This window comes from Mobula birostris, chromosome 21 (assembly GCF_030028105.1).
Source record: "Mobula birostris isolate sMobBir1 chromosome 21, sMobBir1.hap1, whole genome shotgun sequence".
Classification (NCBI taxonomy): Eukaryota; Metazoa; Chordata; class Chondrichthyes; order Myliobatiformes; family Myliobatidae; genus Mobula; species Mobula birostris.
Genome location: NC_092390.1, coordinates 9,376,687 through 9,401,057, shown reverse-complemented (window position 1 = coordinate 9,401,057; position 24,371 = coordinate 9,376,687). Strand labels below are relative to the sequence as shown.

General features: G+C 44.0%; 1 protein-coding gene and 1 long non-coding RNA gene across 5 annotated transcripts in view; one reads left to right on the top strand and one right to left on the bottom strand.

Moving 5' to 3' along the window:
* Window positions 1–3,673: 3,673 nt before the first annotated feature.
* LOC140185573 (arsenite methyltransferase-like) overlaps window positions 3,674–24,371 on the bottom strand; it is a 65,282-nt gene continuing 44,584 nt past the window's right edge. For all 4 annotated transcript variants that reach the window (XM_072238925.1, XM_072238927.1, XM_072238926.1 and 1 more), the window contains one exon: window positions 3,674–9,447. In XM_072238925.1, the coding sequence (XP_072095026.1) occupies window positions 9,346–9,447 (102 nt within the window). In that variant the 3' untranslated portion in view covers window positions 3,674–9,345. The remainder of the gene's footprint in view (window positions 9,448–24,371) is intronic.
* LOC140185574 (uncharacterized) overlaps window positions 3,971–24,371 on the top strand; it is a 34,681-nt gene continuing 14,280 nt past the window's right edge. The window contains exons 1-2 of the long non-coding RNA XR_011882657.1: window positions 3,971–4,081; window positions 8,277–8,562. This is a non-coding gene — a long non-coding RNA (uncharacterized lncRNA). The remainder of the gene's footprint in view (window positions 4,082–8,276; window positions 8,563–24,371) is intronic.

Sequence of the window (24,371 nt, the reverse complement as noted above, 5' to 3'; positions counted from 1 at the left end):
GAAAAGTCTGAAGTGGATGAGTCAGTTGGACCACCGCAGATGTGGCTGAAGAGATTATGGAGGCATTAGTAATGATCTTTCAAGAATCACTAGATTCTGGCATGGGTCTGGAGGACTGGAAAATTGCAATTATCACTTCACTCTTCAAGAAGGGAAGAGAGGTCAAAGAAAGGATATTGTAGGCCAATTAGTCTGACCTCAATAGTTGGGAAGATGTTTGAGTTGATTGTTAGGGATGTGGTTTCAGGTTACTTAGAGGCACATAATAAACTAGGCTATAGTCAGCATGGTTTCCTCAAGGGAAAAATATTGCCGGACAAATCTGGTGGATTTCCTTAAAGAAATAAGAAGCAAGATAGACAAAGGAGAACCAGTGAATGTTGTGTTCTTGGATTTTCAGAAGGCCTATGACAAGGTGCCACACATGAGACTGCTTAACAAGTTATGAGCTTGTGGTATTGCAGGAAAGATTCTAGCATGGATAAAATAGTGGCTGATTAGCAGGAGGCAAAGTGTGGGAATAAAGGGAACGTTTTCTGGTTGGCTGCTGGTGAGTAGTGTCCCACAAGGGTCTATGTTGAGACTGCTTCTTTTTCCAAGTCAATGACTTGGATGATGGAATTGGTGGCTTTGTGACCAAGTTTATAGACAATAGGTGGAGTAGCAGGCAGTTCTGAGGAAGTAGAGTCTACAGAAAGTCTTAGACATATTAGGAAAATGGGCAAAGAAGTGGCAGATGGAATATGGTGTTGGGAAAGTTGTGAAGAAAATATGGAATACAAAGGTAAGCTAGCCAATAGCATTAAAGAAAGATATCAAAAGTTTCTTCAAATATATAAAGTGTTAAAAAGAGGTGAGAGTAGATATCAGACCACTGGAGAGGTAGTAATGGAAATGGTGGACAAGCTGAATAAGTATTCCGCATTTGCAAAATCATGCACTTGTATGCTCATAGAAGTATGCACTTTGGTAGAAGATATAAAAGCATTGATTTTTCTAAATGAAGAGAAAATTCAAAATTCTGAGGTGCAAAGAGTCTTAGGATTCCTTATGCAGGATTCCCTAAAGTTTAATTTACAGGTTGAGTCAGTGGTGAATAAGGCAAATGTGATGTTAGTATTCATTTGAAGAGGACTATAAAAGCAAGGATATAATGTTGAGGCTTTATAAAGCACTGGTGAGGCCTCACCTGGAGTATTTTGAACAGTCTTAGAAAGGATGTCTGACATTGGAAAGGGTTCAAAGGAGGTTCATGAAAATGATTCGTGATTGAAAGGCTTGTGATATGGTTATATTTAAAGGCTTGTTTTCATGGTTCTGGGCCTCTACTCACTGGAATTCAGAAGAATGAGGGGTGACCTCATTGAAACCTAGCAAATGTTTTAAAATCCTCAATAGAGTGGATATGAAGAGGATTTTTCCTAGGGCAAGGGTTTTTAAGACCAGCAGACACAGCCTCAGAATAGAGGGGTGTCCTCTTAGAATGGAGATGAGGAGGAATTTCTTTAGCCAGGGTGTAGTGAATCGGTGGAATTTGTTGCCACAGGTGGCTGTGGAGGCGAAGTCATTGAGTATATTTAAGGCAGAGGTAGATAGATTCTTGATTAGTCAGGGCATGGAAGGGATGCAGGGAGAAGGCAGGAGATTGGTACTGATAGATCAGCCATGATGAAATTAGAGAGCGGACTCGACAGCCAAATGGCCCAATTCTGTTCATGTGTCTTATGGTCTAATATTCTAGTAGTGTGTTAACACAAAAGAACAAGTATGGAATTGCACTACATGATATATGTTCCTTTGCCAGTTTGTACCATTATGGAATCAATTAGTGCAATGAATATCACTGTATTCCCTAGTAAGGTAAAAATCAGGCTGTAATAAATACCCCTAACAGGGGTTCCCAACCTGACAGACACGGACCCTTTGCTTAGTGGTATTGATCCATGGCATAAAAAAGGTTGTGAACCCCTGCACAATGTTTCTCAAAAGTGTAGAATCAATACAGTAAATGCCACTGTTTGTACAATGAGTCTACCACGTGGAGCAAGACTGCAGAATAAACTCTGCACAGTACTGCTCAGTGTGAAATCAGACTGAATCTTAACACCAAATCATTACAGTAGTGGAGTGGAGAGAATGGAAGAGTTCCTTGAGGATATATTTAGTGAAGTGGATGAGGGAGAACCGATGAATGTGTTGTATTTAGATTTTCAGTAAAGCATCAAACAGCAGATGAATAAGATTAGTGCATGTGGAACTGGGGTAGCAAAATGGTGCTGTCTTTTGATCAGATAACAGAAAATAGAATGAAACAGGTGAAGATGGAGGCACTCAAATCCCTCCATTGAAGTCATTAGAACTGTGCCATTTCTCTCTGTTCTCTGTTCCATCTTTTAACAGTGAGCTCATTTTGCACTTACCTACTTAGTCACTTGCTGCATCTCTTACAGATTATTATTGTATTCAGTTCTGGTCACTTCATTATAGGAAAGATGTGGAAGTTTTAGTGAGAATGCAGTGATTTACTAGGATGCTGCCTGGATTGGAGAGCATGAATCTGATGTCTTATGAGGATAAATTGAGCTTGGGTGAAAGAGGATAAGAGGGTACTCAATAGATCGGGAGAAATGGCTAATACGAGTGGAGAATAATTTTAAGGATTTAAATATAGGGGGATGTCAAAGGTAGTTTTTTTTTACAAAGAGAGTGGTGGGATGAATGGAATGTGTTACCAGAGGTGGTGGTAGAGGAGGATATGTTAGCGTATTTAAGAGACTTAGATAGGCACATTGATGATAGAACAATGAACGGTTATGTGGGAGGCAAGTTATATTGATCTTAGAGCAGATTAAAAGGTCAGCACATTGTGGGCTGAAAGGCCTGTACTGTATTTTTGTGTGTCCTCTAGTGTTTTATCACATGCATAAAGTTTCTGCCTTTAGCTTGATGACTTGTCCATACTATTTTAATGGTCAGTAGGCTATATTCTTTACCTAACTGTTGTTGGACCTCCCAGGCAGGTGTTTTATGGGAGTCTCACAAGAGCTTTTTGTATTTTCTTCCTGCCCTGATATTCGATCGGACATTGTAAAGGGAGCTCAACTGGGTTCTTCTCTAGAAGTAGGTATTAAAAATACAAAAAAATTGGCCTGGACATTGATGTTCGTCTGGGAAGGGCACTGGATTACCCAATGCACCAGTGGATTTTGCAGAGACAGATGTTAGTACTATCTCTTCAGTGCTTTAGGGCATTTGCTACAGATAATCCAAACCTAGAGGGGAGAGAAGAGCATTGCTGCCTTGTAAACCATAAATACAAGGACTTGATCTTCAACCACCCTTTTGTCAGATGATTTTATATTTATCATATACAGTGAAATGCATCTTTTGTGTTAACAAACAATACAACCCAAGGATGTGTTGGGGACAGGCCATAAGTGTTGCCGCACATTCTGGCACCAACATAGCATACCCACAATGTTCAACAAGACAACACAAGCATCAACAGTAACAGAACATGGCCCTTTCTTCCCTACTACACACCCACCTTTACACTTACACACACAAAACACTCCGCCCCTCCAACACCTGGCCAGATTGCCTCCACCTGCCTCACAAGCATTGGGCCTTTTGACCCACGGAGTGCCCGGAGCTGGACTCCCCCACATTTCTGACCCTTAAATTCTAATCCAACTTCTAACTCCCACGTTGTTCCCGATAACAATTAAGTGTGAGCTGAAACCTTGACAGAGATAGCCAATGATTATACACACACACAGTCATTTACTCAATTGTGTTTATTGTATGGGAAAAGCATCAGGAATTTCCATAGTGAATCTTTATCTCCTGCTTCGGGTTTGATTCGAAGAAGGAAGTCTGAGAGTTGGAGCGGGAGTGCGGAGGAAGACAATTTTGAAATTTTCGGTTGTTTTTCTCCATCGGCGTTGAGAGGCGGGACTGCGCAGGCGTGTGACGTCGGGCAGTGCAGCGTGGCCGATTTCAAAGGAACAGAGCCTCATACAGGGGAGCAGAGTGAAGACGTAAGAGCTTCAGCGGAAACGGGCGAGGCGAGGAGAGGAAGGTTTGGTACTCATTTTCTGTTGTTATTTGAGGAGAGAGGCAGTTTGCTGTTCTCGGTGTCGGATGTGGGAGGCCCTGGAGTCTCCAAGCCTACTGGACGTCTACATCTGCGCCAAGTGCACCGAGATGCAGCTCCTAAGGGACCGTGTTAGGGAACTGGAGCTGCAGCTCGATGACCTTCGTCTGGTCAGGGAGAGTGAGGAGTTGATAGGAGTTACAGGCAGGTGGTCACACCAGGGCCACGGGAGGCAGACCAGTGGGTCACGGCTAGGAGGGGGAAGAGGAGGAGTCAGGTAATAGGGAGTACCCCGGTGGCTGTGCCCCTTAACAACAGGTACTCCTGTTTGAGCACTGTTGGGGGGGACAGCTTACCCGGGGGAAGCGACAGTGGCCGTGCCTTTGGCACAGAGTCCGGCTCTGTAGCTCAGAAGGGTAGGGCAAGGAAGAGGAGGGCAGTTGTGATAGGGGACTCGATAGTAAGGGGGTCAGATAGGCGATTCTGTGGACGCAGTCCAGAGACCCGGATGGTAGTTTGCCTCCCTGGTGCCAGGGTCCGGGATATTTCTGATCGTGTCCAAGATATCCTGAAGTGGGAGGGTGAGGAGCCGGAGGTCGTGGTACATATAGGTACCAATGACATAGGTAGGAAAAGGGATGAGGTCCTGAAAGGAGAATATAGGGAGCTAGGAAGGGAGTTGAGAATAAGGACCGCAAAGGTAGTAATCTCGGGATTACAGCCTGTGCCACGCGACAGTGAGAGTAGGAATGCGATGAGGTGGAGGATAAATACGTGGCTGAGGGATTGGAGCAGGGGGCAGGGATTCAAGTTTTTGGATCATTGGGACCTCTTTGGCGCAGGCGTGACCTGTACAAAAAGGACGGGTTACACTTGAATCCTAGGGGGACCAATATCCTGGCAGGGAGATTAGCAAGGGCTACTGAGGTGACTTTAAACTAGAATGGTTGAGGGGTGGGAATCAAATTAAAGAGGCTAGGCGAGAGGAGGTTACTTCACAACAGGGAGATGGGAACCAGTGCAGAGAGACAGAGGGTGTAAAGTGAGGGTAGAAGCAAAAAGTAGTAAGGAGAAAAGTAAAAGTGGCAGGCTGACAAATCCAGGGCAAGCATCAAAAAGGGCCACTTTTCAACATAATTGTATAAGGGCTAAGAGAGTTGTGAAAGAGCACCTGAAGGCTTTGTGTGTCAATGCAAGGAGCATTCGTAACAAGGTGGATGAATTGAAAGTGCAGATTGTTATTAATGATTATGATATAGTTGGGATCACAGAGTCATGGCTCCAGGGTGACCAAGGATGGAAGCTCAACGTTCAGGGATATTCAATATTCAGGAGGGATAGACATGAAAGAAAAGGAGGTGGGGTGGCGTTGCTGGTTACAGATGAGATTAACGCAATAGAAAGGAAGGACAAGCCGGGAAGATGTGGAATCGATATGGGTAGAGCTGCATAACACTAAGGGGCAGAAAACGCTGGTGGGAGTTGTGTACAGGCCACCTAACAGTAGTAGTGAGGTCGGAGATGGTATTAAACAGGAAATTAGAAATGTGTGCAATAAAGGAACAGCAGTTATAATGGGTGATTTCAATCTACATGTAGATTGGGTGAACCAAATTGGTAAGGGTGCTGAGGAAGAGGATTTCTCGGAATGTATGCTGGATGGTTTTTTGAACCAACATGTCGAGGAACCAACTGGAGAGCAGGCTATTCTAGACTGGGTTTTGAGCAATGAGGAAGGGTTAATTAGCAATCTTGTCGTGAGAGGCCCCTTGGGTAAGAGTGACCATAATATAGTGGAATTCTTCATTAAGATGCAGAGTGACATAGTTAATTCAGAAACAAAGGTTCTGAACTTAAAGAGGGGTAACTTTGAAGGTATGAGACGTGAATTAGCTAAGATAGACTGGCAAATGACACTTAAAGGATTGACGGTGGATATGCAATGGCAAGCATTTAAGGATTGCATGGATGAACTACAACAATTGTTCATCCCAGTTTGGCAAAAGAATAAATCAAGGAAGGTAGTGCACCCGTGGCTGATGAGAAATTAGGGATAGTATCAATTCCAAAGAAGAAGCACACAAATTAGCCAGAAAAAGTGGCTCACCTGAGGACTGGGAGAAATTCAGAGTTCAGCAGAGGAGGACAAAGGGCTTAATTATGAAGGGGAAAAAAGATTATGAGAGAAAACTGGCAGGGAACATAAAAACTGACTGTAAAAGCTTTTATAGATATGTAAAAAGGAAAAGACTGGTAAAGACAAATGTAGGTCCCCTACAGACAGAAACAGGTGAATTGATTATGGGGAGCAAGGACATGGTAGACCAATTGAATAATTACTTTGGTTCTGTCTTCACTAAGGAGGACATAAATAATCTTCCAGAAATAGTAGGGGACAGAGGGTCCAGTGAGATGGAGGAACTGAGCGAAATACGTGTTAGTAGGGAAGTGGTGTTAGGTAAATTGAAGGGATTAAAGGCAGATAAATCCCCAGGGCCAGATGGTCTGCATCCCAGAGTGCTTAAGGAAGTAGCCCAAGAAATAGTGGATGCATTAATGATAATTTTTCAAAACTTGTTAGATTCTGGACTAGTTCCTGAGGATTGGAGGGTGGCTAATGTAACCCCACTTTTTAAAAAAGGAGGGAGAGAGAAACCGGGGCATTATAGACCGGTTAGCCTAACGTAGGTGGTGGGGAAACTGCTGGAGTCAGTTATCAAAGATGTGATAACAGCACATTTGGAAAGCGGTGAAATCATCGGACAAAGTCAGCATGGATTTGTGAAAGGAAAGTCATGTCTGACGAATCTCATAGAATTTTTTGAGGATGTAACTAGTAGAGTGGATAGGGGAGAACCAGTGGATGTGGTATATTTGGATTTTCAAAAGGCTTTTGACAAGGTCCCACACAGGAGATTAGTGTGCAAACTTAAAGCACACGGTATTGGGGGTAAGGTATTGACGTGGATAGAGAATTGGTTAGCAGACAGGAAGCTAAGAGTGGGAATAAACGGGACCTTTTCAGAATGGCAGGCAGTGACTAGTGGGGTACCGCAAGGCTCAGTGCTGGGACCCCAGTTGTTTACAATATATATTAATGACTTAGACGAGGGAATTAAATGCAGCATCTCCAAGTTTGCGGATGACACGAAGCTGGGTGGCAGTGTTAGCTGTGAGGAGGATGCTTAAGAGGATGCAGGGTGACTTGGATAGGTTGGGTGAGTGGGCAAATTCATGGCAGATGCAATTTAATGTGGATAGATGTGAAGTTATCCACTCTGGTGGCAAAAATAGGAAAACAGATTATTATCTGAATGGTGGCCGATTAGGAAAAGGGGAGGTGCAACGAGACCTGGGTGTCATTATACACCAGTCATTGAAAGTGGGCATGCAGGTACAGCAGGCGGTGAAAAAGGCCAATGGTATGCTGGCATTTATAGCAAGAGGATTCGAGTACAGGAGCAGGGAGGTATTACTGCAGTTGTACAAGGCCTTGGTGAGACCACACCTGGAGTATTGTGTGCAGTTTTGGTCCCCTAATCTGAGGAAAGACATCCTTGCCATAGAGGGAGTACAAAGAAGGTTCACCAGATTGATTCCTGGGATGGCAGGACTTTCATATGATGAAAGACTGGATGAACTAGGCTTATACTTGTTGAAATTTAGAAGATTGAGGGGGGATCTGATTGAAACGTATAAAATCCTAAAGGGATTGGACAGGCTAGATGCAGGAAGATTGTTCCCGATGTTGGAGAAGTCCAGAATGAGAGGTCACAGTTTGAGGATAAAGGGGAAGCCTTTTAGGACTGAGATTAGGAAAAACTTCTTCACACAGAGAGTGGTGAATCTGTGGAATTCTCTGCCACAGGAAACAGTTGAGGCCGGTTCATTGGCTATATTTAAGAGGGAGTTAGATATGGCCCTTGTGGCTACGGGGATCAGGGGGTATGGAGGGAAGGCTGGTGCAGGATTCTGAGTTGGATGATCAGCCATGATCATAATAAATAGCGGTGCAGGCTCAAAGGGCCGAATGGCCTACTCCTGCTCCTATTTTCTATGTTTCTATGTTTATACCAATCATAACACAAAGAGTGAAGCAGAAGTTGGCTAAGGAGCTTTGTGAGTCTGATCAGCTATCCAATTGCATGGCTAATCTTTTTACTCCTTGTCCATCCCACAGGGCAAGATTCACACAGATCAAAGGTCACAGACAAAGTTGGCGAGCACAATGGCTGAAGCACTCACTTTACATATAGTCATCAAACAGCAATGTACTCTGCTCCCTCTAGCTATCTGAGGCTTGGACTACCAACTGCAGTCTTCATTAACGAGAATGACTCTGCAGCCTTCTATGGCTTGGAGATTCAAGTGGTCAACTCTTGTCCAAGTATAAGCCTCAGCCCTGCGCTGTATCCAGAACCCTAGCCAGCCTGAAGGCGTGAGCTTTGAGCCTTCTCTATAATCTGGTAAGAACTGAGATGTGGTCAGGGCATCGGGACCAGAGGTTCTGCTTGCAGCCCTGCAATGTTGACTCAGCTCTGTGTTGCACTGACTCTGTGGCCTGCTCTGGCTGAATTGATGCCTGGCTTTGCATCTGTGGCCTCGTTTTCTTAACACTTCAGTTCTAAATGCTATTTGCTTGCTTTTATTGTTTTATTTTTCTCTCTCTGCAAATTGGATGTTTGACGGTCTTTGCTTTTTAATGGGTCCTTTGTTTTGCGGCTGCCTGAAAGGAGATCTCTCAAGGTTGTATTAAATATACATACAATAATTACTGTACTTTAAACTTTGTTGGTGCCAATAGCTCTCAGAATGGAGTCCCATTCACCTAAGAAGAGGAATTCCCCCCCCCCCCCACAGGTAGATTAAAAAGCAAAATCACGTTCCATCGACATTGCCCATGAAGTATGTGTTGGACTGTTGTGCACTGTCATCTTGTCACAGGCGCACTCAACACAAACTCCTGGGAGTTTCTAAAACAGCATCATTTAAAATTAACGTTGAATTCAGCAGGACCAGCTGCAGGGGGCAATAAATGACCTTGGCAGCCCCACAATCACTCGGGGACAATGAGATGGCTGCTGCACTATTCCTGTAGATGGAGTGGCGAAGAAGGCACGATGATGCGGTATTCAATTCTGACCCCCTTCAAGCCAACCTCTGTCTTCCCTCCGATCATTCACAGACATTAAGTTTGCTGATTATCTAAGCAAGTAAATCTCTTTCCTCTGGTGGATGCAGGTGATTCATCAGCAACCCTTGCTCGGTGTGCAACACGCTGTTGCACCGGATGGATTCTGTCCCTCTGCCGGTTTCTCGGACAGCTGGAAAGGATCAACGACAGCAGCACCCTAAAGGACCAATTGCAAGAATAATTAATACCGCCATAAGGTGGCGCCTCTTCCTAACAAACTGACTGCAACAGCAAGACATTCTAAGCAATGCGCACAAAATGCTGGAGGAACTCAACAAGTCAGGCAGTATTGATGGAGGGGAATAAACAGTCGAAGCAGTGGGCCAGAAACCCCTCATCAGGACTAGAAAAGAAGAGGGCAGATGTGGAGGGTGAGGAGTACAAGCTGGCAGGCGAAGGATGAGACCAGGTGAGTGGGAAGAGGAACGAAGTGAGCAGCTTGGAGATAATTGCTGGAAGAGGTAAAGGGCTGAATAAGTAATCAGACAGGAGAGGAGAGAAAGCACAGAAGTAGGATGAGTACCAGAGAGAGGTGATAGGCAGCTGAGGAAAAGAATAGATGTGAGAAGGATTCAAGATAGTTTAATATCATTTTCCAGTACACAAGTGTACAGGAGAACGGAATAATTGTTACTCTGGATCTGATGCAGCAAAAAAAAATAAGAACACTAATAATAGAAAAAAACTTAATAGATACAGTACTGTGCGAAAGTCTTAAGCACAAAGAACCTAGTACAGCACAGGAACAAGCCCTTCAGCCCAAAATATTGTGCCAAACCAGCTAAAAAGTAAATCAAAAACACCCATAATACTCTTAGCATTAAAGAACACACACTTCAAAACTATCCGACCCATCCTACCTGTTATTTCCATTTTGCCTTTCAATTACCTGACATCTTACCTTCTGGTCCGATCCCTCCCTCACTGATTTGGTGCACCAGTTCCCAGACCCCTGCAAAATGAGTTTAAATACTCCCGAGTAGCATCAGCAAACCTCCTGGCCAGGGTATTAGTTCCCCTCCAGTTTAGGTGCAGCCTGTCCCTCTTGTACAGGTCACCCCTTGCCCAGAAAAGGTTCCAATGATCCAAGAACTTGAAACCCTGTTCCCTGCACCATCTCCCCAGCCACACATTCATCCGTGCTTTCACCCCATTCCTCCCTGCACTTACCCATGTAAACCAAGTTCTGAAATGTGAAGATGCTTTCAAAAATAATAAAAAGTTTCTAAATATCAAAGCAATTACGATAAAGAGCAGCAAGCAGTAAAAATACTCAATCAAATCAATATTTCCTGTGACCGCCCTTTGCCTTTGAAACTGCATCAATTCTCTACCAGAAGGTAGATGTCAGGTAAAGTATTGAAAGGCAAAATCGAAATAACAGGTAGGATGGGTCGGATAGTTTTATATAAAAAAAAATTGGCTGGCAGGTTGTTCCAAGCATCTTGGAGAACATGCCACAGTTCTTCTGCAGACTTTGGCTGTCTCACTTGCTTCTGTCTCTCCAGGTAATCCTAGACAGTCTCAATGACATAGAGATTAGGGCTCTGTGGAGATCATACCATCAGAAACCATACAAAACATCTAGGGTGTCTAAGACTTTTGTACAGTAATGTACAAGTACACAAGTTAGCTTATATACATAGAACGATTGTATGTTCACAAACTGATGCTAGGCACAGGAGTGTCTGATAGAAAATTATGATGTAGTGGTGGTTGGGGGCTTGGCAGGGTCAGTTAGTGGGTAGAGGAGTTGACCAGCCTCGCTGCTTGGGGGCAGTAACCATTTAGGTGGCTGGTCCTGGCTTGGATGCTATGTAACCTCCTCCCTGATGGGAGTGGGACAAATAGTGCATGAGCAGAGTGGATGAGGTCCTCGGTGATGTTACTGGCCCTTTTCCTGTGCCCTTCTGTATACATGTTCTTGAAGATAATGCAAGCAATTGCTGGAGATTTGTTGGGCAGTTTTGACTACCTGTTCTGGAGACTTCCTGACTGCCGCAATGCAGTTTCCATACCATGAAGTGATGCAGCTTGTAATTCTATGATGATAAAATTCACAGTGCAATTTGAGGAGGAGGAGTAGCTAAGGTCTGATGCATCAGTAACACAGTGGAGGAAAGGGAATTATCGAGGCATGAGAGAGAACCTGGCCTAAATTGATTGGGAGTGGCACTAGCAGGGATGACAGCAGAATAGCAATGCTGGAGCTTCTGGGCACAGTTCGGAAGGCACAGGATACAGGTTTCCCCCACCATCCGAAGGTAGAGCATTCCTATGAAACGGTTCGTAAGCTGAAATGTCATAAAGCGAAGAAGCAATTACCATTTATTTATATGGGAAAATTTTGTGAGCATTCGCAGACCCAAAAATAACCTACCAAATCATGCCAAATAACACATAAAACCTAAAATAACGGTAACATATAGTAAAAGCAGGAATGATATGATAAATACACAGCCTATATAAAGTAGAAATACTTTTCCACAATCATTACTGCACAGTTCTCCATAGCGAAAATCTCACGCAAGCGTCGTCGGCAGAAAATCTCACGTAAGCGCTGTTGGCAAGAACGCTCTCTTCAGTAACCTTTAAGCTATGAAGCTGCCAAATCATACCAAATAACACATAAAAATACACAGCCTATATAAAGTAGAAATAATTTATGTACAGTGTACTATCACTTACGGGAATCAGGAAGATAGCTTGCCCAGCACACTGATGATGGTATGTTAGACTGAGTCGTCGCAGGTTGGGATGGTGCAGTGGCCCCCACCCTCCAGGCTGCCGAGCAATACATTGCCGCAAAGCAGGCAGGAATGCAGTGGTAGCCGGGAGACACACAGCACATCTTTAAGAAAAAAGCGAAATAAACATGCTAATTAATTAGGTGCCACCCGACACGTAATTGTCAGCCCAGATCAGTGCCGATTTCTGATGCGCCGTCTGGGCTGACAATTACGTGTCGGCGGCACCTAACTAATTAGCATATTTATTTCGGCTTTTTTCTTAAAGATGTGCTGTGTGCCTCCCGGCTACCGTTGCATTCTCCGCGAATCGGTATCTGCCCGTGTCCTGGGGGTTGGGATGGTGGGACACTGGGGTGTCATCTCGTCCTCTGTTTCCATTAGAGCAGTGGTCCCCAACCACCAGGCCGTGGACCGGTACCGGGCCACAAAGCAGGTGCTACCAGGCCGCAAGGAAACGATATGAGTCAGCTGCACCTTTCCTCATTCCCTGTCACTGTTGAGCTTGAACGTATGTGAGGTCATTACCCATGCGTCATCCATGTCAGCGCGGGAAGATCAACTCCTCGAGTTTGCAAATGACGGGGGGCTGAAAAGTATGTTTGACATAACGTCTCTGCCGGCATTCTGGATCAAGTCAAGGCTAAATATCCTGAAATAGCCACGAAAGCACTGAAAATGTTGCTTCCATTTCCAACATAGCTCTGCAAAGCGGGGTTTTCTGCAACCAATGCAATGAAAACTAATTTGCAGAATAGACTGGACATAAGGAACCCCCATCGAGTATCGCTGTCTCCCATCACCCCTCGATGGGACCGTGTTGTTGCAGGGAAACAAGCCCAGGGCTCCCACTGATTCAGCAATATTGGTGTGTTGCAATGATTTTATATGTTCATATGAGGAAAGTATGTCCTGTTTGTTTAATATCCAAACATTACATAAAATGTTATGATGTTATTGACTTATAAGTGACTTACCACTATATTCATGCGGTTACATAAAACCTAAAATAACACTAACATATAGTAAAAGCAAGAATGATACGATAAAATACACAGCCTATATAAAGTAGAAATAATGTATGTACAGTGTAGTTTCACTGAACAGAATTGCCATAAACGATTTGTAGGAAAAAATGGGCACGTACACACATGTGCATGTCATGCATGCACACATAGGTGCCCACACAAGGCTCCATGGTCATTATAGTCTTTCTCAAGGTAAACACAACCTATTTGACTGCTACTCTTGTCCGTTGGCAACCCTACCGCCCCCCGCCCCACCAGTCAGCCGGTCTGCAAGAATATTGTCAATACTAAACTGGTCCGCATTGCAAGAAAGGTTGGGGACCCCTGCATTAGAACAGGCAGCTTATCTTCTTGTATCTCTGCCCGCCTTGATGTCAAAGGTCGAGGTTCGTTGTCTGCTGTGGCTGACGTGGAAGGCTTGCTTGACTGCTGAGCCTCAAGCGTTTTTCTATCATTCAGTTCTTTGTAAGGACTCAAACCATCCTGCAAATATCTCCTAAACCGACGTACCCTTTCAAAATTAAAGTCGTACTTTATCATTACTCATTCGATTTCGATTGTTATCCTTTCCTCTTCCAATTGCATCAGCTCTTCATCTATCAGTTCTTGGTCATGGGATGCCAAAACCTCTTCAACATCATCTTCGTCAGCTTCCACAAGCCAAACTCACGTTGTCCTTACTTCGTTCACCATGATCAAAACGCTTAATTATGTCTAGTTTTATGCTAAGTGTTCCGATACCTTAGAACTCATCTTGCAAACGACTGCTCACAGGCTTGTGTTTAAGCAATGCCATTCCGAATCCGGGGGACAGCGGCTGCTTGGGGCACGCACTGCCTTTTATCACGCGCTGATTTTTTCTCACACACTGCTTTTTTTTCGTAACAGTGAAAACACCTTCTGAAAGCGAAAACAGGGTACTAATGTAGGTCTTTCGTAACAGTGAGGTTTCGTAAAGCAAACGTTTGAAAAGCAGGGGACAACTGTACATTTATCCCAAATAAAAAATTTACTAAAGTCAGGATGATGCATCCTTAGTTTTCAAGAAAAGTCAAAGCCAATATAAAAGCCAAAGTGAGGGCATATAATACAGCAACCATTAATGGGAAATTGAGGATTGGGGTTTTAAAAAAAAATGACAAAATACAACTAAAAAAGTCATAAGGAAGGAAAAGATGGAATACAAAGGTAAGCTAGCCAACAAAACTGAAGAGGATACCAAACCTTTCTACAGATATACAAAGACTAAAAGAGAGGCAAGAATGGATATCAGACCACCAGAAAATGATGCTGGGAAGGTAGTAACGGGGGTGGGGGGGGGGTCAAGAAAATGGCAGATGAACTGAATAAGTGTAAGGGGTTTCTTTTTTTTTTATGTCACTGCGGAGTCTAATTAAAATGGCTTATTTGTTATGTATTAATTGAAAGGGCTTCTTTGTTATGTTAACTGCTGAGAAAGTCCTCCCGCTAGCAGTTTGTTTGGATCATGTTACTGATAAGGTGTCATGAACAAGTTGGGATGGATGTTATGCTTTCTGTGTATCTGTAAGATATTATGATGCGTGGGTTTTTGGAGAGAAAGCGGAAAAGAGAGACAGAGGATGCAGCAGGTGCTGTGAGTCCGCTAACGGGGTCGGACCCCAAGCAGGAGTCTGAGGTCCAGGGTGTTCGGCAAGGAGAGGAGATGGAGACGGACTCGTGTGGAGTGTTTGGTCAACCACCGTTGTTGGTCCCAGGCAGCCGGTCGAGGTGGTCCGAGGGGTCGCAGGGTGAAGAAGGAGGGTCCTGAGCTCCAACTATTTGTGCACGAAGAGATTGAACTTTGATAGGTGTGGCACCTTTTATTTTCCTTTTATATTTTAATACCTATTAATTATATAGTTCCAGTAATATCTATCAACTGTAAACTATTTAATCATATCTGGTGTATTGTCTGTTATTTGGGCGGGGTGAGGTACATCACACAGCATCCGTACAAACTAATTACCCAGTGTGGCGGGGCCAAGGGCTGCTTCCCTACACGACAGTGAGCCGAGCGACCCTGAGGCTGACCGGGGGGCTACGTAAGTATTTTACATCAGTTTTCACTGGGGAAGACATTAGCAGATTGCCAGACATTCAAGAATACCAGGGGACAGAAGTGAGTGAAGTTGAACGGAGAGGGTACTTGGGAAACTGAAAGATCTGAAGGTAGATAAGTCACCCAGACCTGATGCACTTCACCCCACGGTTCTGAAAGAGGTGGCTGAAGAGATTATGGAGGCATCAGTAATGATCTTTCAAGAACCACTAGATTCTGGTATGGTTCCAGAGGACTGGAAATTTGCAAATGTCACTCCACTCTTCAATAATGGAGGGAGGCAGAAGAAAGGGAATTCTAGGCCTGATAGTCTGACCTCAGTGGTTGGAAAGATGTTGGAGTCGATTGTTAAGGATGTGATTTCCGGGTTCTTGGAGGCACATGATAAAATAGGTTGAAGTTAGCATGGTTTCCTTAAGGGAAAAACTTGCCTGACAAATCTGTTGGAATTCGTTGAAGAAATAACAGGCAGGATAGACAAAGGAGAATCATGAACGATGTGCACTTGGATTTTCAGTAAACTTTTGACAAGGTGCCACACATGAGGCTGCTTATCAAGAGCCCATGGTATTACAGGAAGGATAAAGCAGTGCAAACACGAGGAATTCTGCAGATGCTGGAATTTCAAGCAACACATATCAAAGTTGCTGGTGAACGCAGCAGGCCAGGCAGCATCTCTAGGAAGAGTTACAGTCGACGTTTTGGGCCGAGACCCTTCGTCAGGACAATAACATTTAAAAGACACTTGGCTAAGTACATGGATGGGAAAGGGTAGAGGGATATCAAACTCAAAGTACATATACAACCCTGAGATTCATTTTCTTGCAAACATCAGAGGAAAAAATATATAAATTTTATGAAAACTCTGTATAAAGACTAATAAATAACCAATGTGTAAAAGACAAATTGTGCAAATAAATAACATAAATACTTAGAACATGAGTTGTGGAGTCCTTGAAATTGAGTCTGTAGATTATAGAATCAGTCTAGAGTTATGGTGAGTGTAGTCATCCATGCAGGCCAATGGATTATCTTAGGTGGGTACCAACGAGTGCAGGGCTTGAGTGAAGGACCTGTGTCTATGCTGTATAAATTGCACCTATTTTTGCTGCAACATTCTTTTTTTATAAAAAGCGTATGTGGCTTGGACATCTGAAGTCTGGGGAACAAACCTCTAAGGCTTGCATTTAAACCTACTACAACAGTCTGAAAAGGAATCTGTTTTTATAAAATCAAAACAGAAATGTGCTTGTACCAGTGAAAGTGACCACAAATCTTTTGACATGCCATAAAAAGAACTATTGCTGATTCTACAGAGGTACTGTTGAAAATATCCTGACTGGTTGCATTATGATCTATTATGGTAGTTTGAATACTCAGGAACGCAAGAAGCTGCACTGAGAAGTGGCTCTGTCCAATGCGTCACAGGCACAACCCTCCTCACCATCGGCAATACCTGCAGGAGGTGTTCCATCAGATTCACGTTATATGAAGGATTTAGAAGCTTTAGAGAGGGAGCAGATGGGATTTACCAGGATGCTGATAGGGATCAGAGAGCACATCTTATGAGGATAGGTTGAGTGAGCTAAGTCTTTCCTCTGGGAGCAATGGAGGTAAAAAGATGACTTGATCGAAGTTCAAGGTAAAGTTATTATTATTTAGGTGGGGCTGAATCTGTTAAGTGTATCCAGGAGGGTTTGTTAAATCGATATGTGGATGGTACAATGAGAGGAGGGTTCTGGTGTTGGATAATGAGCCTGGCCAGCTGACCTTCCAGTGGGTGAACAGTTAGGCAACAGTGACCACAACTCCTTAACTTTCAGGACAGCTATAGATAAGGATAGGTATGGGCCTTCCAGAAGAGTTTTAAATTGGAGTAGGGCAAATTACAAGGCCATTAGGCCATTAGGCAGGAAGTGTTAATTGGGAACACCTCTCTTCTGGCAAGTCCACTTCAGACATGTGGAAATTGTTTAAAGATCAATTGCACAGAGTACAGGAAAGGTATGTTCCTGCTAGAAGGAAGGACAACGATAGAGAGATAAGAGAATCTTAGATGTCCAGAGAGCTGATGAATTTAGTCAAGACAAAAAAGGAAAAGTATGGAAAGCTTCGGAAGTTAGGATCAAATGAAGCACGAGGAGTATAAAGAAACCAGCAAAGAACGAAAGAAGGGAATTAGGAAAGCCGGGAGGAACCATGAGAAGTCAGAATCAGAATCAGGTTTATTATCACCGGCACGTGATATGAAATTTGTTAACTTAGCAGCAGCAGCTCAATGCAATACATAATCCAGCAGAGAGAGAAAAAAATAAATAAAACATAATAATAATTAAACAAGTAAATCAATTACATATATTGAATAGATTTTTTTAAATGTGCAAAAACAGAAATAATGTATATTAAAAAAAAGTGAGGTAGTGTCCAAAGCTTCAATGCCCATTTAGGAATCAGATGTCAGAGGAGAAGAAGCTGTTCCTGAATCACTGAATGTGTGCCTTCAGGTTTCTGTACCTCCTACCTGATGGTAACAGTGAGAAAAGGCATGCCCTGGGTGCTGAAGGTCTTTAATAATGGACGCTGCTTTTCTGAGACACCGCTCCCTAAAGATGTCCTGGGTACTTTGTAGGCTAGTGCCCAAGATGGAGCTGACTAGATTTACAACCTTCTGCAGCTTCTTTCGTTCCTGTGCAGTAGCCCCTCCATACCAGACAGTGATGCAGCCTGTCAGAATGCTCTCCATGGTACAACTATAGAGGTTTTTGAGTGTATTTGTTGACATGCCAAATTCTTCAAACTCCTAATAAAGTATAGCCACTGTCTTGCCTTCTTTATGACAACATTGATATGTTGGGACCAGGTTAGCTCCTCAGAGATCTTGATACCCAGGGACTTGAAGCTGCTCACTCTCTCCACTTCTGATCCCTTGATGAGGATTGGTATGTGCTCCTTCGTCTTACCCTTCCTGAAGTCACAATCAGCTCTTTCATCTTACTGACGTTGTGTGCCAGGTTGTTGCTGCAGCACCATTCCACTAGCTGGCATATCTCACTCCTGTACACCCTCTTGTCACCACCTGAGATTCTACCAACAATGGTTGTATCGTCAGCAAATTTGTAGATGGAATTTGAGCTATGCCTAGCCACATTGTCATGTGTATATAGAGAGAAGAGCAGCGGGCTAAGCACACAGCCCAGGTGCGGCAGTGTTGATCATCAGCAAGGAGGAGATGTTATCACCAATCCGCATAGACTGTGGTCTTCTGGTTAGGAAGTAGAGGATCCAATTGCAGAGGGAGGTGCAGAGGGAGGTACAGAGGCCCAGGTTCTGCAACTTCTCAATCAGGATTGTGGGAATGATGGTATTAAATGCTGAGCTATAGTCGATGAACAGCATCCTGACGTAAGTGTTTGTGTTGTCTAGGTGGTCTAAAGCCATATGGAGAGCCACTGAGACTATGTCTGCCATTGACCTATTGTGGCAATAGGTCCAGGATCTTGCTGAGGCAGGAGTTCAGTCTAGTTATAACCAACCAAGTCCTTTGCAAGTAGTATCAAGATGAATCCCAAGGCATTCTATACATACAACAAGAACACGAGGATAACTAGGGAGTGGGTGGCACCCCTCAAGGATAAAGGGGAGAATATTTGCAGAGAATGTAAGTGAGGTATTTATTTAATGAGTACTTTGCTTCAGTATTTATTAAGGAAAAGGATATGGAGAGCCAGGAGGTCGGTGTTGAGTGTATAAATAGGCTCAGGCAGTTAGAAGTCAAGAAGGAGGAAGTGTTGAGCCTCCTAATTAGTATTAAGATGGATAAGTCTCCAGGGCCTGATGGAATTTACCCCAGGCTATTGAAGGAGGCAAGAGATGAGATTGCTGGGGCTTTGACTAGTATCTTTGCGTCCTCTCTAACCACTGCCTTTATTAGTCGAGGTCCTAGAGAACTGGCAGATGGCTAATGTTGTACCTCTATTTAAGAAGGGAGCAAGAGAAAATTCAGGGAACTATAGACTGGGGAGTCTCACTTCAGTTGTAGGGAAATTGCTGGAGAAAATTCTTAGGGATAGAGTATATGAGCATTTGGAAACCCATGGTCTAATTAAGGAGAGCCAGCAAGGTTTTGTGCGGGGCAGGTTGTGTCTTGGCAATTTAATTGAGTTCCTTAACAAGGTGACGAGAGATTGATGAGGGTAGGACAGTGGATGGTGTCACACGGATTTTAGTAAGGCATTTGACAAAGTCCCTCATGGGAGGCTAATCCAGAAGATTAAGATGCATGAGGTCAGTGGCAAATTGGCTGTTTGGATTCAGAACTGGCTTGCGCATAGAAGACGAGGGTAGTGGTTGAAGGGACTTATTCAAGCTAGCCAACAATATCAAAGAGGATACCAAAAGTTTTTTCAGATATATAAAGAGTAAAAGAGAGGCAAGAGTGGATATGGGACCACTGGAAAATGATGCTGGACACCTGTTTGGGCCCCAGATATGCCTGCCTTTTTGTTGGCTTTGTGGAACAGTCCCTGTTCCAAGCCTATACTGGTATCCGTCCCCCACTTTTCCTTCGCTACATCGACGACTGCATTGGCGCTGCTTCCTGCACGCATGCTGAGCTCGTTGACTTCATTAACCCTGCCTCCAACTTTCACCCTGCCCTCAAATTTACCTGGTCCATTTCTGACCTCTCTCCCCTTTCTAGATCTTTCTGTCTCTATCCCTAGAGACCGCTTATCTACTGATGTCTACTATAAGCCTACGGACTCTCACAGCTACTTGGACTATTCCTCTTCCCACCCTGTCTCTTGCAAAAATGCCATCCCCTTCTCACAATTCCTCCGTCTCTGCCGCATCTACTCTCAGGATGAGGCTTTTCATTCCAGGACGAAGGAGATGTCTTCGTTTTTTAAAGAAAGGGGCTTCCCTTCCTCCATCATCAACACTGCTCTCAAATGCATCTCTCCCATTTCACGCACATCTGCTCTCACCCCATCCTCCCACCACCCCACTAGGAATACAGTTCCCCTTGTCCTCACCTACCACCCCACCAGCCTTCAGATCCAACATATAATTCTCCGTAACTTCCACCACCTCCAACGGGATCCCACCGCTAAGCACATCTCCCCCCGCCAACACTTTCTGCAGGGATCGATCCTTATACGACTCCCTTGTCCATTTGTCTCCCCCATCCTTTCCCACCGATCTCCTTCCCGGCACTTATCCTTGTAAGCGGAACAAGTGCTACACATGCCCTTACACTTCCTCCCTCACCACCATTCAGGGCCCAGGACAGTCCTTCCAGGTGAGGCGATACTTCACCTGTGAGTCGGCTGGGGTGATATACTGCGTCCAGTGCGGCCTTCTATATATTAGCGAGACCCGACGCAGGCTGGGAGACCATTTCGCTGAACACCTACGCTCTGTCCGCCAGAGAAAGCAGGATCTCCCAGTGGCCACCCATTTTAATTCCACATCCCATTCCAATTCTGATATGTCTATACACGGCCTCCTCTACTGTTGAGATGAAGCCACACTCAGGTTGGAGGAACAACACCTTATATTCCGTCTGAGTAGCCTCCAACCTGATGGCATGAACATTGATTTCTCTAACTTCCATTAATGCCCCTCCTCCCCTTCTTACCCCATCCTTTATTTATTTTTATTTCCCCCCATTTTTTCTTCTTCTCTCTCTGTCCCTCTCACAATCACTCCTTGCCTGCTCTCCATCTTCCTCTGGGCTCCCCTCCCCCTTTCTTTCTCCCTAGGCCTCCTGTCCCGTGATCCTCTCCCTTCTCCAGCTTTGTATCCCTTTTGCCAATCAACTGTCCAGCTCTTAGCTCCATCCCCCCCCCCCCCGCCGTCTTCTGCTACCATTTCGGATCTCCCCACCCCACTTTCAAATCTCTTACTATCTCTTTTTTCAGTTAGTCCTGACTAAGGGTCTCGGCCTAAAACGTCGACTGTACTTCTTCCTATAGATGCTGCCTGGCCCGCTGCGTTCCACCAGCATTTTGTGTGTGTTGCTTGAATTCCCAGCATCTGCAGATTTCCTCGTGTTTGAAGTCTGAAGGTAGATAAGTCAACTGGACCAGATGATGAACACGCCCAGGATTCTGAAAGAGGTGGCTGAAGGGATCTTTCAGGAATCACTAGATTCTGGCATTGTTCCAGAGGACTGGAAAATTGCAAATGGCACTCCTCTTCAATAATGGAGGGAGGCAGAAGAAAAGAAATTATAAGCCAGTTTGCTGACCTCAGTGGTTGGGAAGATGTTGAAGTCGATGGTTAAGGACAAGGTTTCAGGGTACTTGAGGGCACATGGTAAAATAGGCCAAAATCAGCAAAGTCAGATCTGTTGGAATTCTTTGATGAAATAACAAACAGTTTGGATAAAGGTGGCCTTTGTGAACTTGGATTTTCAGAAGGCCTTTGACAAGGTGCTGCACATGAGACTGCTTAGCAAGGAATTACAGGAAAGACACTAGCATGGATACAGCATTGGGTGATTGGCAGGAGGCAAAGAATGGGATTAAGGGAGCCTTTTGTGATTGGCTGCCATAGCTAGTGGTAATACACAGCAGTCAGTGTTGGGACTGCTTCTTTTTACATTATACAGTATGTCAATGATTTGGATGACACAATTGATGGCTTTATGGCCAAGTTTGCAGATGATATAAAGATAGGTGGATAGGCAGGTAGTGTTGAGGAAGCAGGGAGTCTGCAGAAGGACTTAGAGAGATTAGGAGAATGGGTCCAGAAGTGGCAGATAGAATAGTGTCAAGAAGTGTATAGTCATGCACTTTGGTAGAAGGAACAAAAGAGTAGACTATTTTTTAAAACAGGGATAAAATTCAAAAGGGGCTTGGGAGTCTTTGTACAGGATTTCTTAAAAGTTAGCTTACAGGTTGAGGAAGGCAAATGCAATGTTTGCATTCATTTGCGAGGACTAGAATAGAACTAGAATAGGTTTGTTTGCCAACATGACATCGCGATAGTGACAGCCCACAGTGTGATAATGACAATTAAAATTATGACCTCTCATATTAGACATTTCTGTCCTGAGAGGTTCCCAGAAATCCCAACACAAATAATAGACAGACAAGTTTGGTCATCAACATGAGATTCTAATAGTGAGAGCCCACAATGGGATAATGACACTTCAAACGGGAGGAAGAAAAATGCAATAAATATTGAAGCCCATACTAACTACAACACAAGTTTTGAAAATATTAAATGCTTTTCGAAAAATGAAGACTACTTCAACCATTGTTCACACTGAAGCAATTCGCATAAAATACTGGAAGAACTTAGCAAATCAGGCAGCACCTATAGAGGGGAATAAATGGTCAAAGTTTCAGGCCAAGACCCTTCATCAGTCCTGAAATGTCGACTGCTGACTCTCCTCCATAGCTGCTGCCTGAATTGCTGATTTCCTCCAGAATTTTGTTGCTCAAGATTTCCAGCATCTGCAGAATCTCTTGTGTTTATGTGATACACTGAAGACATCATCATCATGACATGGGTGATCATAGTCTTGACTGTGAATGGTCTTGGCAAATTCTTCTGCCAAGTACTGTCCTGTTCTCCAAAATAATCACGGTTTCTCAGATCTCTGAGACCTGGGATCTGGATGGTGACACACTGTTCTAAAGACATTTCTGACAAATGAATTTATCAATCGTCTGCACGTTTTCTTCAGCAAGATTCAACATAATTCTGTACACTGCCTTCCAGCCCTGTATAAATTTGCACAGATCTACAAAGTCCACAAAGTAAGGAAAAAATGGTTTCTTGTTATTATCCCAAAGACAAAATTAAAATGGCAACCTGCAGAATGGGGCAAAACATCTGATGGCCAGGGTTAGAGTTTCTGTCCAAACACCAGCAGTAATTACAGATAAACAAATACATCCAGGGAATGTGACTGCACTAATAAGCTTGAATTAGTATCACAAACACGAAAAAAATCTGCAGACGCTGGAAATCCAAAGCAACACATACAAAATGCTGGAGGAACTCAGCAGGCCAGGCAGCATCTATGGAAAAGAGTACAGTAAAGTTTCAGGCCGAGACCCTTCATCACAACTGGAAAGGTAGGGGAGAAGTCAGAATAAGGTGGAGCAGGGGAGGAAGAAGTACAAGGGGGTAGGTGATAGATGAAACCAGGAGAGGGGAAGGGAGTGAAGTAAAGAGCTGGGAAGTTGATTGGTGGAAGAGATAAAGGGCTGGAGAAAGGGGAATTGATCGGAGAGGGTAGAGGATCATGAAAGAAAGGGAAGGAGGAGAAGGACCAGAGGGAGGTGATGGGTAGGTAAGGAGAGAAGGTGAGAGAGGGAAATGGGAATGGGGAGTGGTGGGGCGGGGAGCATTACAGGAAGTTCGAGAAATCGATGTTTATGCCATCAGGTTGGAGGCTACCCAGATGGAATACAAAGTTTTGCTCCTCCAACCCGAGTGTGGCTTCATTGCGGCAGTAGTGGGGCCACGGACTGACATGTCGGAGTCGGTATGGGAAGTGGAATTGAAATGAGTCCCATGTTTGCCACTGTCACAGGTGTACAGTCTCAGCAGCAACAGAACAACCACAAGAGAAGGCCGCAATATTACGGACACTGCATAGGACGCGTTTGTAAAGCCAAATTTAACAGAAGTATATAAAAGTTTCCTAAGAACAACATGAATCCAAAGAAATAGATATTCTTTAAAGAGAAACACATATGGAAAATTAAATAAATCCGAATTAGGTTTATTATCGCTGACGTATATAGTGAAATTTGTTGTTTTGCAGCAGCAATTATCATCATCACTATATTTTATATGACATAGGCGAACATGGTCTTCCCATTACCATGGTTATTCCTGGCAATTTTCTCTGCACAAGTGTTTTGCTATTGCTTACTTCTGGGCAGTATCTTTACAAGTCGGGTGACCCCAGCCATTATCAATAATCTTCAGAAATTGTCTGCCTGGGATCAGTGGTCATATTACCAGGACTTGTGATATGCACCAGCTGCTCATACGACCATCCACCACCTACGTGACCCTGATCGAGGAAGGGGGTGCTAAGCAGATGCTACACCTTGTCCAAGCACGATCCAATCTACAGGCTAGCAGAGGGAAGGAGCACCTTACATCTCCTTTAGTAGAGATGTATCTTCACCCCTCCACCAATATCTTACCTCGTGAGGTAAGAGACTAAAAAATAGTACAGTTAGGTGTGGCTAGGGGA